General features: G+C 60.6%; 1 protein-coding gene across 2 annotated transcripts; it reads left to right on the forward strand.

The window, feature by feature from the left end:
- The first annotated feature begins 4411 nt into the window (after positions 1 to 4411).
- On the forward strand, positions 4412 to 9981 carry LOC114061829 (Krueppel-like factor 2). Of its 2 annotated transcripts, none has more exons than XM_027892678.1 (3): positions 4412 to 4583; positions 4864 to 5839; positions 9541 to 9981. In XM_027892678.1, exons 1-3 carry the CDS (start codon positions 4491 to 4493, stop codon positions 9549 to 9551), a joined length of 1080 nt encoding a protein of 359 aa, XP_027748479.1. In that variant the 5' UTR covers positions 4412 to 4490; the 3' UTR covers positions 9552 to 9981. The 2 variants fall into 2 exon arrangements, with proteins under 2 accessions (XP_027748479.1, XP_027748472.1); XM_027892671.1 differs by lacking the exon at positions 9541 to 9981 and adding an exon at positions 6711 to 8086.
- The last annotated feature ends 3166 nt before the right edge of the window (positions 9982 to 13147 follow it).

The raw sequence follows: 13147 nt of genomic DNA on the forward strand, positions 1-13147 counted from the left end.
GAAAAATATCCTGTGTTCATCATGGTCTCCCTGTTGCTCACAAGGAATCAGAAAACGGCAATTCCTTGTTTTACCCTTAGAGCTGGGGTGTTACAGGTCTCGTCCAACACTTTTGTGAGTGGCAGCCAAAAGCGAACGACTCGCACGGCTGTGGTCCAGTCCCAGGGTGATCGCCAGGCCAGGGGGAAGGATGTGTCCCTGGGCTGGCACGTGAGCACACGTGTTACACGTGAGGCTGCTGCTGCGAGGGCTGTCCAGATGCCTCCAGTGCACTGCACTGCTGATGGAGGCTGTGGCATGTGCTGCACAGTGGGACATCTCTCAGCACCACACTGAGCGCGATGTCCCTGCCGAGCAGGGGGATACCCCATCCATCGTGGTGCTGGCTTGTGGCTATGTGAAGAGAGCCCAGGGCTTTCAGCTTTCCTGTACCAGTGAAAGTTAAGAAGTGGAGGAAAAACGTTGCTGTATGTTATAGAGGAAGAGAGGTAAAAAGGGCAGGAAATTTGCACCATGTCCATTTCCCTTTGGCCCCCGGCCGCTGCTCATTCCGGATTCGGGATTTGCGTAGGCAGAGTTAAAAATAACAGGGGTATATAAAGAAGGACGTAGAGGGCTGCGCTGGCCCTGCAGCCGCCAGGGCACAGCCAGGCAGCAGGCAGAGATCAAAGCAGGATGCGGTCCAGGCAGTGCAGTGGGGCCGGGAGTGCGTGCAGGGTCTGGGGGTGCTGCCGTGCTGCTGCGCCAGGGGTTGGGATGCCCAGCTCAGCCAGCTTGGCAGCCTTCCTGGGCGGGCAGCTGAGCAGCACCCATGGGAGATGGGACCATGCGTGTTCCCGTAGGCAAAGACATCACTCCTGAACCCTGTCCCTTTACTCCATGGTGGCAGTCACCAGGAGCAGCCTGACCGGTCTGCCCTGGCCAGAGAGCTGTGAAGGGACACTGGATATGGCCCCCAGCCAAAGCCCCCCATCCTGAGGCTGAGCTCCCTGACTGTGCTGCCAGGGTGCTGCCTGCCTCCTCAAGCCCCGGGCAGTCCCGATCCTCAGCCACGCATCCCGGTGTTCCCCAGGCCTGGGGCAGGCAGGGCGGACACAGCAGCTCGCTCGGCCGGTGCAAACGAATCTGCCCTCTGTGCCCTGATAACATTGTGTTTGTTGCTGAGCGGGAAGAGCCTGCCAGCACACGATAAGAGCAGATGACTTTACTCTGGACCCGCTCCGGATTGAATTATGCTTTAATTTCATTTTCAGTTCCTCTTTTCTTTTCAGGAGGGAAAGGGGGCTTAGGGGAGCGCAGGCAGGTCTGGGGGGTCCCAGACATTTCTCCAGGCAGGCTAGTCCCATGCAGAAGGGAAGATAGAGAGTAAAACTGAGACAGATCTGTTTTCTGCTCTCAGAGACGTAACCCTGGAGTGTCACAGTAGTTCGCGTGTCCTGTAGCATGGATTCTCCTGGCACCACCTCATGGAGTCCCCTATGAAGCTTTTGGGGTTTGGGTTTTCCTTCCCACTGAAGCAGAAACTCTCTGGGCTATGACGATGTGGCTGGTGTTGGAGAGTGGGCGTTGGAGAGGTTCCAAAGGAGAGTCCTTGAGTTCAGTCCAGATCCCCAACTCTGGGTGACAGAGCACAGAGGGGAATGCGGTGCAGGTGTTTTTCAATCCCCAATGTTCTGTGGGGTAGGGGACTCCTCTGGGTCTCCTGGGAGCCCTACTGGGCAGCCTGGGCACTAATACCATTTCTGGCAGTGCCAGAGGGCATCGCCCCCCTGCCTGCCCCACATGTGCCGCTTGGCAGTGGGGCGGGTGCCGTGGTTTAGTGGCAGCACTGGCAGAGTTGATGATGCTCTTGGCTTGATGGAGCCACCTCTGGCACACCACACTGGGCATGCCACGCTCCTCGCTCAGGTCCTCACTTCTCCATGCCAGATATGCCAAAAGCCAGGATAACCATTAACCCTTTCCTCTTCGGCCATCGCCTGAGTAGATAGCCCTTCCCACCCTCTGTTTGTTCTCCTGCCTGGCTGCTGTTTGATCTCCTGGGATGCCAGCAACTTTACAGCCTGCTGTAGTGGCTCGGCAGATAATCCGCATTTCCTAAATGGGCTTCTGTCAACAGTGGGCTGTGCGTGCACTGGCTGCTCCCGCTCGCCTCCCTCTCAGGTTTGAGGGGGCTTCTGTGGCCAAGGGGATGACAGGGCTGTGGCAAGGACCCCCCCACACCCACTCTGTGGCTCACTGCAGGAAAGCCCTTTCCGTGCTGCCCTCCTGGCTCCCTGTGCGGTCAGGGCTGGCAGTGCTTGTGCTGCTGCGGTGCCTGGCGTGCTGCCACTCCCCGCCGCGCCAGCCCTCCCACCAGAGCATCAGTAATAAGAGTTTCCTGGGGAATACCCCACATTTGCAAGAAATATTGGCTGTAAAATTAAGCTGATCCGTTGGCGACGCCTCTCTCAAATAAGCCAGAGCTGCATGGGTGCAGTTGCCAAAACTGCCTGGAAAAAGGGGAAAACCAAGTGGAATTAGTGTTTGACTCCCGTGGCATCTTCTCTCACTTATCTATAAAAGTTTGGGGCAGGAACTGCCTTGCTATTAATTATTATTTGGCCAAGAAACAAATAATGGGATTAACTGGCGACTTAAATAAGCTACTCTGGGTGCCAGGCTAAAAGTGATTTTAAGTAATGACCACATGCTTCTTTGCCACTTTGGAGGTGACTTTTTTTTTCAAGTAAGGACTTTGGGGCCCGTGTGTTTTGACCCAACCGGTGCCATTAATAAACCTGCTGCCTCACTGGCAGTCAGGCACATGGGGCCCAGGCAGCAGCCCAACATGTGCTCTGGAAACCAGGGCAGGATTCTTGGTAAAAGGGGGAAGATCTGAATTGTTGTTGTTCCACTGGATTACTGAAATAATTTATTGCAATGCTCCACCCTTATAATTAAAGCACGGTGATGAAAGCAACTGGTAGAGTAGCTTTGGATTCAGAAGCGGCATGTGCGTGTGGTGTGTGTGCACACCTCACCTTTGGTGTTTATATTTTTTTTTTTTTTTCAAATTGACTCCTGGCTTCTGAATAGCACAGGCAGCAGCCCCAGTTCTTAGAAAGGTATCTGGGGATGGACAGCCCCAGAGAGCCCCAGAGGCTCCAGGAGATAAGGGCCATTGCTTCTTGATGAACGCAACAGTAGCAGGGCCATTCCTGGTACTGGCTGGCTGGAAGCCAAATGGAGAAGATCTCGCTGTGGGCCAGGCAGGGTGGCAGAGAGCCCCCATCGAGGCCTGTCCAGTGCCCCGGGGTCTCTGTGCCGTGATCCGAGTAGCCAGAATGGGGTGGGTGACCTGGGTGTCTCCTGCGAGGTGTGACAACCCGCTCTCTCTGTGTCCCCTGCCATGGGAAGCCCTCGGGAGGGCAGCACTGCCCCAGGGGCTCTGCAAGGGGGGACAGCTGGCCCGTGCCCCCTACAGCAGGGCAGTCGGAGGCTCAGCCACAGCGCTGGTCCCCAGGCAGGGCAGACAAACGTCTCGTGGGGGCTGTGGGGCGAGATGAGGCGATGCAGGCTGAATGCCAACCCCTGACAGGGTCTGCCGGGCAGTTATCTCGGCTCGCACACGCACCCTGCACGCGGCCAGATGGGAGCTGGTGCGCTCTGGGCTGCTGATTGCCTCACCGGCAGCTCCGGTGCGGGGGGACGCGGCTTCACGGGTGCGCTGACATGAACAGAGCGACGCGGGGTCGTGAGGCTACCGGGGCTCAGCTGCCCGGTCCAGCTCCCACGGTGGCACGATCGCCCCTTTTTGAGAAGGCACCTTGGCTCGCTGACGCGCTCGGAGCCCCCCACGGCCAGTGCCGCGCCCGGCTCACCGGCTGGCGTGCTCTCACCTGGAGGAGCGTCCCGGAGAGGCACCAGGCCCCTCCGGGACGCTCCGCCCGTGTCCACACTCAGGGGGACGCCCGCCCCACTTGGGGCAGGGTGCCGGGGGACCCCCGGCTCTGCCACCTACAGCCCCCCACCTCCCTCGCCCGTAGCGTGGGCAAGGCGTAAGGGTGCAGTGAGGACGGGCAGGATTCTGGACTTTGCGATCTACAATCGGCACCCCTGCCCCTTCTCCCGCTCGCAGGTGAGGGCAGAGCAGAGCAGAGCAGAGCAGGGCAGGGCAGGGCAGGGCAGGGGGACCCCACCGCGCTGCCCCGTCCCGTCCCGTCCCGTCCCGAGCGGGCTGCGAGCGGCAACCGCCCCCCCCACCTTCACCGCCCGGCGGGGCAGCCCCGTGAGAGGGGGCGTGGCCCCGGCGGCGGCGGGGCCAATGGGGAGCGGCGGCGGTGCATATCAATGCGGGCCGGGCCAATGGGAGCGCAGCCATGCTGTTAACAGCTTAGGGGCGCGGGGCGGCGCAGAGCAGCGGTGCTGCCGCCGCGGGGAGCGGAGCGCTGCCGGCCCCGCGCACCGCGCTCCCCCTGCCCGCCCCGGCCCCCCTGCCCCGGCCCGCCATGGCGGCGGCCGTGGACGAGAGCGCCCTGCCCTCTATCTCGACTTTCGCCAACCTGATGCCGCTGGAGGAGCGGCCCGCCGACATGCTCAACGTAAGCACCTGGCAGCGGGGACGTGGGGGGCGGCGAGAGGGGTACGGGGCAGAGCGTCCCGGGGTTGGGGCTCTCGGCCTGGCTTGGCGAGGGGTGTGCCCCCTCTCCCGCCGTCGGAGGGCGCCCCGGGGGCGGCGCGGCTCAGCCGGAGCGGTGCCGACCCGTCGGACGGGTTGGGGGGAGCCGCCGCCCCGAGCGGGAGGCGCGGGCTGCGGTGTTGGGGCGGCGGGTGCCGCCGCAACCGTCGTCCCGCCGGTCCTGACGCCCCATTTCCCCGCAGAGGATGCTACAGCAGGATGGCCCCGCTGCCGTCAAGCGGGAGGAGGACGATCTGGGCAAGTTCGTGGACTTGGACTTCATCTTGGCGCACACCAGCAGCGGCGGGCAGGGGCCGACCGGCCCCAACTACCCCCTGCCCGAGACTCCTGAGAGTTGCGGCACCACCTACGACAGCGACGGCTCGTACTCCACGCCGGGCAAGTTCCAGGCGCCTTACCCCGAGGGCCAGGGCCACAGCTACGTGGCCGAGCTGCTCACCCCGGACCTGCCCGGCCACTACGACCTGCAGCGCAGAGAATACACGGAGCTGCGGGTGCCCGGCGGCCCCCCACACCACCCTCACCCCCATCACCACCAGCCCCTCCACCCGGCCCTAGCCCGCCCACTGCCCCTGGATCCCCCGCAGCCCTTCGGGCCCCGCATCAAGAAGGAGCAGCCGGAGGAGCGCGCCTGTATGCTGGGGATGCCCTCCGCCGAGTACCTGGGGCCGGGCGGCGGCGAGCACAAGCCGCGCGTGGCGCCCTGTCCCGGGCCGGGACCGGTGCCAGGGCCGCCGATGCCCTACCCGGGCTTCGCCCACGGGCGCCTGGGGCCCCCCGAGGAGCCGCTGCCTGGCGCCGATCCCCACCTCCTGGCCGACCTGCCGCCCCACTACGCCGTGGCCCCGCACCGCTATGCGCCCCACTTCGCCCCCCAGCCGCCGCCGCAGTTTCATGGACACTTCAGTGTTTTCAGGGAGCCCCTGAAGGGGCCAGGGCCAGGCCCGGCGGGGCTGCCCGGGCTGCTGGTCACGCCGCCCAACTCCCCGGTTCTGGAGTACTTTCCGGCCGGGGCGCCTCCCGAGGACTGCAAGCCCAAGCGCGGCCGCCGCTCGTGGGCGCGCAAGCGAACGGCCACGCACAACTGTGAATACCCGGGCTGCGGCAAGACTTACACCAAGAGCTCCCATCTCAAGGCGCACATGCGGACCCACACGGGTAAGGGCGTGCCGGGGAGGGGACGCGCACAGAGGGTCGCGGGTGGGGTTACCGGGGCACACGGTGAGACCCGCGAGCAAGTTTCAGCGTGATTCCGGGCGTGTGAAGGGGCGTCGGGGGAGGTGGCAGCGTTGTGTGTGGGGGAATGTGCATGGAGAAGACACTCATCTGTCAGGGAGTGCACGGTGGGTGCCCCGTGGTGGAGCTGGGTGAGGACACTCCACTCTTGAGCTACTCCGCAGTTGGCTTGGGGCTGTGTGAAGAGATTCTGTGTGCGGGGCAGGGAACAAGTGGGGATGGCCCCGAGAGTGCCCAGAGAAACCCCCCTGGGCGGGTCTGGGCAGGGACAAACAGGGACCAAAGCACACAGCAAGACCACCCCTACTTGCTGGCCTTGGGATTTAGGGATGCCTGAGGAGGAGGCAGAGCTTGGGGACACGTGGAGAAGCCCCCCACCTGGGCTAGAGGCAAAGAGAGGAGGGAGACAGACTGGGGTGTATCGTGAAACCCCCTGGTCAAGCTGGGACAGGACACAAGGTGCTGCCCTGTAGCAGGGACAATAAGGGGAACACCCAAAGTTTGAAGTGGGGCAGGGGCACATGGAGGGGTGCAGCAATGGGGAAGGGACGCCCAAAGGATGGACCCCATTTCAGGCATGTGGGCAGCGAGGCGCCTGGGAAGGGGCAGGAAGATGGGGGACGGAAGAAAAGTGGGGCAGGCGGAGATGAGCAGGAGGCGAGGATGCAGCAGGGTTCCCCTCTCCTAAGGATGGGGATAAGGGGGACCCCCCGTGAAAGGGGGATGCTGGGCAGGGTAGCAGAGGGAGGCATGGGGAACCTATAAGCCCACTGACACCCCCTCTCCTCTGCAGGCGAGAAGCCCTACCACTGCACCTGGGAAGGCTGTGGCTGGAAATTTGCCCGCTCCGATGAGCTGACCCGCCACTACCGCAAGCACACGGGGCACCGGCCCTTCCAGTGCCACCTCTGCGAGCGGGCTTTCTCCCGCTCCGACCACCTCGCCCTCCACATGAAGCGACACATGTGAGCGGGGCCACGGCCGGACTCGGTGTCCCCAGAGCCAGCTCACGGTGTAAATAGCGTCGGGCCGGGGACGGCCCTGGGGAGCAGCCTGACCACCCAGCCCTCTCCGCTTGTAGTTGATAACTAGTTTTCTCCTCCTGCTCCTGCTGTGAGAGCTGGGCCCAGCCAAGTGGTGGGGAAGGGCTGCTTAGGGATGTATATGGGGATCAGAGCTACAAGAAACATCTGCCCAAGCGTCGTCACTCAGCTCCCCATGCCTAGAGGGTCCCCCCCAGCAGGTACCTGGTGAGTGGAGGAGGGGGCTAGTGCATCAGGGATCTGTCTCCAGAGCTCCTGGCTTGTATCTGGCACCAGCTTAACCTTCTTCCCCCAAATTCTGGCGCTCCCCTGGCTCCGGGGACTGCGGTGGCTGACTCTGGCCGTGTTTTGGCTGGAGACCCGTGCCCGCTGGGTGCATGGGTTGTGGTGCTGGGAAATGGGTTGCCGGTCTTCTCGGTTGTGGCCATCAGAACAAACCTCCTGACCCAGAAGCCCGGAGTGGATGGGGTGAGGGTGGGACTTGACTGGCTCGTGGCTGTAAAGGTTTGCAGGGGTCGGCAGCTCAGCATCACCTGGCACAGGGAGCGGGGATGCTCCCGTCACCAGCTTGGGACCCCGCCAGGCAGTCCAGTCCTGGCCATTCCCACAGTTTTCCACTCAGGAGCCTAAAATGGTCTCTCCCGGCTCTTGTTTGCTTTAATTTGTCTTGTTCTTCCCCTCAGGATGACACCAGGTACTGCTGCAGCTGCCTTCCCCATGCTGCTTTTTAAATTTAGTGTGTAAAGGACAGTGAGTCCAGCTATAAATGCCCAGGTCTCTGCTATACTTGAAACTTTTGTAGAGGGGAGGGAAGGAAAAAAAGAAAGCTCAAAAGAAAATGAGTCTTTTTATGTGCAGCTTCTGCAAAGCAAGTTGTAAATTAAACAAAGCAGTAATATATAATGTTTCTGTTTTTTTAATATATTTTTTTTCTTCCAGCTGGGAACACAGATGAGTCTCAGCTTTGGGAAGTGCACTGTTCCTGTCTGTGTATATTGTTAATTAACATTTCTCTGCTTGGGCACGTTAGGTCTCTTGCACTCTGAAATGTTACTTTTCTTTATATGCAAACTGTTGAAATATTGTGATCTGCTGTATAATAAATAAACAAGATGTAAACATGAAAGAGCCAGGAGAGTTTACTTTAAAGGTTTCTTCTGAGAGGAGAGGGTGAGGCTGGGCTTGTTTGTCAGTAAATATTTACATCGATGTTCATTTCTGCTTAAGTTAGCTGTGGAGGATCAATGGGGAACGCCCAAGCCTCGGCATCTGAGCAGCATCTCCTGTGCAACAACTCTTGAGTCACCCCACTTCCCTGTGCCTCAGTTTCCCTAATCTGCAGATGGGGCAATTGCGGCACCGGGATGGTGTGACTGGTCCTGCGGTGAGTCATCTCCAAGGGGAATGGCAGCCGAAACTGTACTGGGAGCCTTGCTGGTCCTGTCTTCTTCCCGGCCTGTCCTGTCCTGCTGTCCCCTGCAGTGGGAGCTCTGCAGTGCTGGCCTTTTGGTCACAACCTGGAGGGAGGTCGGTGTCAGCTGCCTGGTCCCGTGTGCTGCCTCTGCCGTCCTGGGGATGGCTTGGTGGGGTTCAGGTGCTGAGGTTTCCCTGCGTTAATAGGTGGTGACTCAGCACAAGCGTGCTGGCAGGTCCCGAGCTCAGCAAGCAGGTCTGGCTCCATCCCTCCCTCCCACAGCTGATTACCCGTGATGCACGCATCCCTCTGAAGGCTGGGACTTGTCCAGACCTGACACCGTGCTGGCAGTGCAGGGAGCACACTTACAGGCAGGCCTTGTGATGCCCTGGCCCAGGGTGATGGTGGTGGTGGCGGCTCCTTCCTTCTCTGCTCGCTGCTGCAACCTGCCAGCTGGCCGGGGCTGGGGGATGCCCTGGAGCTCCTTGCCCTGCAAGTGGAAATGGGATGTAGCTGTGCTGCAGACAACATGGGCTGGGCTGATCCCACTCTTGTCCTGCTGAGAATGGGAATGGCAGAGCAGGGCTGATGTCCCCCTGAGGGGTGGCTGGTGTTCTGGTGTTGGGCTCTGTCCTGGGACTGGCACCTGGCCTTGTGGTCTGCCCTTGAGCAGGTACAAAAGCGTGGGTGACTCCAGGAAGGGTGGCATCAGCTCAGGATGTCATGTTTTGCCTGCAGGCCTGAGATCGGGACCATGGGGCTGCGTGCACAGGTGTCACAGATCCATCAGGCTCAATCACTTGTCCTTTCCACTGCTGCCTCCACCCTCTGCTTGCCCCACTTTCTCAGAAGTGCCTGTGTGGGGGTGACAGTGCTGGGACACAGGTGGCCTGCGATGAGGTACTGGGTATGTCTTGTTCCTGGGACTCCCAGGACCCAATGACAAGTACAATACCAGTGCTGTAGCTGGGACAAAACTTCTGCCTCTTGCCCAGAGACTCGTTCAAAACGTCACATGGAGGGAGAGGGAAAGGTGTGGGCTGTTTGAATTAGCGATGAGTCAGGCTGGCAAAGCCAGATGGGGAGAGTGCGTGCCTGCGTGTTTGTGTGCATATAAGTAATCTCTGGCTTTGTGTTTTTATTATGATTATTATTTTTATTTCCAGGGGAACGATGAATTTCTCCAACCATCCTGTCCCACTGGAAAGGCTGGCTCTGCTGTCCTGTCCTCCCTAAGCATCTTGGGAACTGGAGTGACGGTTCGTGGCTGTTTTGAGGCTCGGCTCTGAGATCAGAGCACAAACCAGTTCTTCCTCGCCTTTCATCATCGCTGTGCCAGGGCAGGAGTGAGGTCCGGCTCTGCTGCCGCTACCTTACATGGAGGCAAGAGCAGGGGAAGGTGCTTTGGCTTCTTCTCCAAGCAGAGCTGCTCCAGGTTCGCTCCCCTGGGCCTGGGGCAAGGCACGGCACACTCCATCAGGCACAGGATGGGGCACGGCAGTCAAATGGACTGGCATGGCTGGGAACCTCACCTGGGGGGAGGAGTGGCTGCAGTGGAAAAGGCAATTATGGTTAATTTGTTGTTAATAAAAAACACCCTCTTCCAATTGCCTGGGCCAAGATACATTCCGCATCGGAGGAGGGAGCCCGGTCCTGTCCCCAGCAAAACCTGCCCTGCAAAGTGATGAGAGCAGCAGGAAAACACCTCTGGCAGCACCGAGGGAGGCACAGCTGGGGTGCAATCCCTGCACGTGCACCCACAGTCAGCTGGAAAGCCCTGGGCTGTATCTCTCCCTCCCTTTCCCACCTTGGTCACCTCCTGGCAAAAAGGACCCTGGAAACTATGCGGAGGTCCCCGAGCCCTTTGTAACTCTTAAGGTATAGCCCCACGGTTTTTGGGGTGTGACCTGGCACAGAGAGGAGGCAAGTGGGGAAGGGAAGCAGCAAGGCACGGAGAAACACCTTCCAGCAGAAGGGTGAGTCATGGCCCCAGCATGGCCTGGCACCATGCAGTCACCTGCCAGCCGGGCTGGGGCCCTGGGGGTTTCAAAGCTGGAGGCGGGTGAAAGAGGAGCTTGAGTGGGTTTTGGTCCTCTGGGGATGACCCAGCTCGTGGGGATCCCCCACACTGCAGCCAACAGGTCCCACAGAGCTGGCTGAGTGTTGTAGGTCTGTAGGGAGAAGGAGCATTGCAGATCTGAGAGGGCTCCTTACCCAGGGTTCGACCCTGGGGATGCTGCAGTCCACAGGGACAGCACAGAGCTGGAGTTGGGGCAACAGCGCTATAGGATGGAGCCTGGGTGCTCCAGAGTGGGCAGGATGATTTGGGGATGCTCGGAGGGGATGACACAGACCATTCCCCACACAACATGAGGTTCCCCAGGGCCAAGGCATCCCTGCTGAAGTATGCTCATGTCTCCCATCGAAGGGGCAGTGGGAAGGGTCCCACCCCTGCCGTGGAGGGAAGGCCCGGCCGCCTGCCCCTGCGTTCGTGCCACTTGGGGTGGGCCAGGCGCCACGATAACGGGGCTGTGGCTGTCACCGCACCCTTAGGAAACATTTGGCTTCAGGCACCTGAACCCACGGGGAAGCGATAACTCCCCGGCTCCCTCGCCCTGCCTGGACCCACACCTGGTGCTGTTGTGCCTTAGTCACACACCGAGAGTTTTTCCACTGCCGGGCCCCAGATAACCTCCTCCCGCCCCACTGGCCGCAGTGTTTGCACTTGTCCTCCTCCGCTGGTGCCGGGCTGGGAGACATGCACACCCTGAGCCCTGGTCTGGAGGCACGCACACCCCTGGCCTGGGGCCACCTCTGGTCATGCAGGGCAGCCAGGGCACGGGGAAAGGGCATGAGGTGTGTCCTTCCCCAGCACCCTAAAGTGGGTGAGGAGTTGGACTGAAAGGGGGGCCAGTGCTGCCTTCCTGCCAGGGCTGAAGGTGGGGGGACATCTCTCCCCCAGATGCTGGGTGGCTCTGAGATTCCCCAGGCTTGGTACCCTGGACATCCCCGGCACCCAGGACAGCTGGAGGTGGGTGATGGTGTTGCAGTGACAGGACAGCCATGCCAAAGCCCCAGGGTACAGAACCACTGGGCTCCTCAGCATTGCTGGTTTTCCCTGACCCGCTGCATTCCCTGGGCTCTCCCTGTGCCCTGGCTTGGCAGGACCCTGGTGCTCCAGGAAGGTGACAGGTCTGGGCACATGTCCCAGTGCAGGACTCCCAAGGATGGACTAGGTATGTGCAGGCTGACTGAGTTCTCCAGCCGTGTCCCTTTGCTCTTTGAAGGCGAAGCTCTGGGATGCAGTGCCCAGAGGCAATAACTCCAGGTCCCCTTTAAGCAGTGCTAATCGCTCCGCTGATGACCAGGTTAGCAGAAGTACCCCAGCTAATGTGTTTCACCTTTAGGTCCATACAGCTCCCGGTTGGACACACAGTCCCGCAGTGCCACCCAAGCTCACAGCTGCCCACAATCTCCACCATTCATGATATCAAAAAGCTGCTACCCTGGGCAGATGAGCTAAAAAGTGCTGCAGGCTGTTTGTGGGAGAGGAGAGAGTTGATCACTGTGTGCTGGGGCAGAGGTTGAGCCCTGCTGGGATTGGCCTTGAGCAGGTCTGGCCTACAAGGAGGGGATACAATCAAAAAAGAGACACTGAATGGCCATCTGTCCCTGTGTTTTATTGTTGGGACTGGTTTTGTTTTCTGTAAGCGCCGTTTAACAACATGAATAGACTGTGAACGACCCGCCAGCAAGCGGTAAAAACAGAGGTCCCCTCTTCTGGTCTTACAAAACTCTCCTTGGAGCAGCAGTGCCAGGTTTGCCAGGCAGGCAGAGCAGGGGTTGAGACTACAAATGCTGGGAAAGCACTGTCTCCCTCTGCAAGCCCACCTTGGGGGAGTGTGTGCCCCACCTCCAGGTCAGCTGTGGCAAGAAGGAAACGTGCTAGAAATTGCAAGGAATGGCCACGCAAAGTGGTGGGGGAGGGCTTGGGTGGATGAAGCAGAGCCGAGAGTGAATAGGCAGTACAGGAGAAACCTCAGGATCAGCTCTGTCCTTGTGGAAAGGCCAAATGATAAAGGACATCCCTGGCAGCGCGGAAGGCGGTAGAAAATGAGTTAAAAAATGGTACTCTGGGGGTGCCACTAGTTCTCATTGTGGCACACTGCGACTGACTGATGCAGAGGCGATACACCAGTCCCTGCGGGAAGGGATTGTCAGCAGGATGGGAATGGTTGGAATTTCAGCACAGCCTGCCTGGCACCGGGGGACCCCACGACGCAAGAGTCACCCCATCACAGCGGGGTTCAGCTCATCCCCAGGGCTGCACAGGAGAAGAGATTCCCCCAGAGACATCTCCTCTCCTGGGCTACCCGAGGCGGCTGCCCGATCCGAGTGTCTCTTGCCCTGTGCTGAAACGACCCGCTCCGGGCAAACTCCTGCCAGGCCAGGCCAGGCCAGCCCAAGGAGCGCTCCCGGGGCGCCCCCTCCCCGCGGGCCGCGCTCGGAGCCGCCGCTGCGGCGCGGCTGTGCTGCCACCTCCTGGCGCGGGGGGAGCGAGCCCCGCCCGCAGCGGGCTGAGCGCCCCGAGCGGAGCCAGAGCTGAAGGGTCCCTGGTGGGCTCCGGTGCGGCTGAGTGGGGAGGCGACGCGGGCGGTTCTCGGTGCGGGGCAGGCCGCGACCCGGCGGGAGCGGGCCTCGAACCCGCGACCTCCCCTTCGCGCGGTGCGCCCCTCAAAGCGTTCCGGGCGCTTCCGGGCGGCCGTTGGCGGG

The sequence above is a fragment of the Empidonax traillii genome, unplaced genomic scaffold, assembly GCF_003031625.1.
Source record: "Empidonax traillii isolate 1590-97213 ecotype Southwest subspecies unplaced genomic scaffold, ASM303162v1 scaffold15:size5535645, whole genome shotgun sequence".
Taxonomy (NCBI): Eukaryota; Metazoa; Chordata; class Aves; order Passeriformes; family Tyrannidae; genus Empidonax; species Empidonax traillii.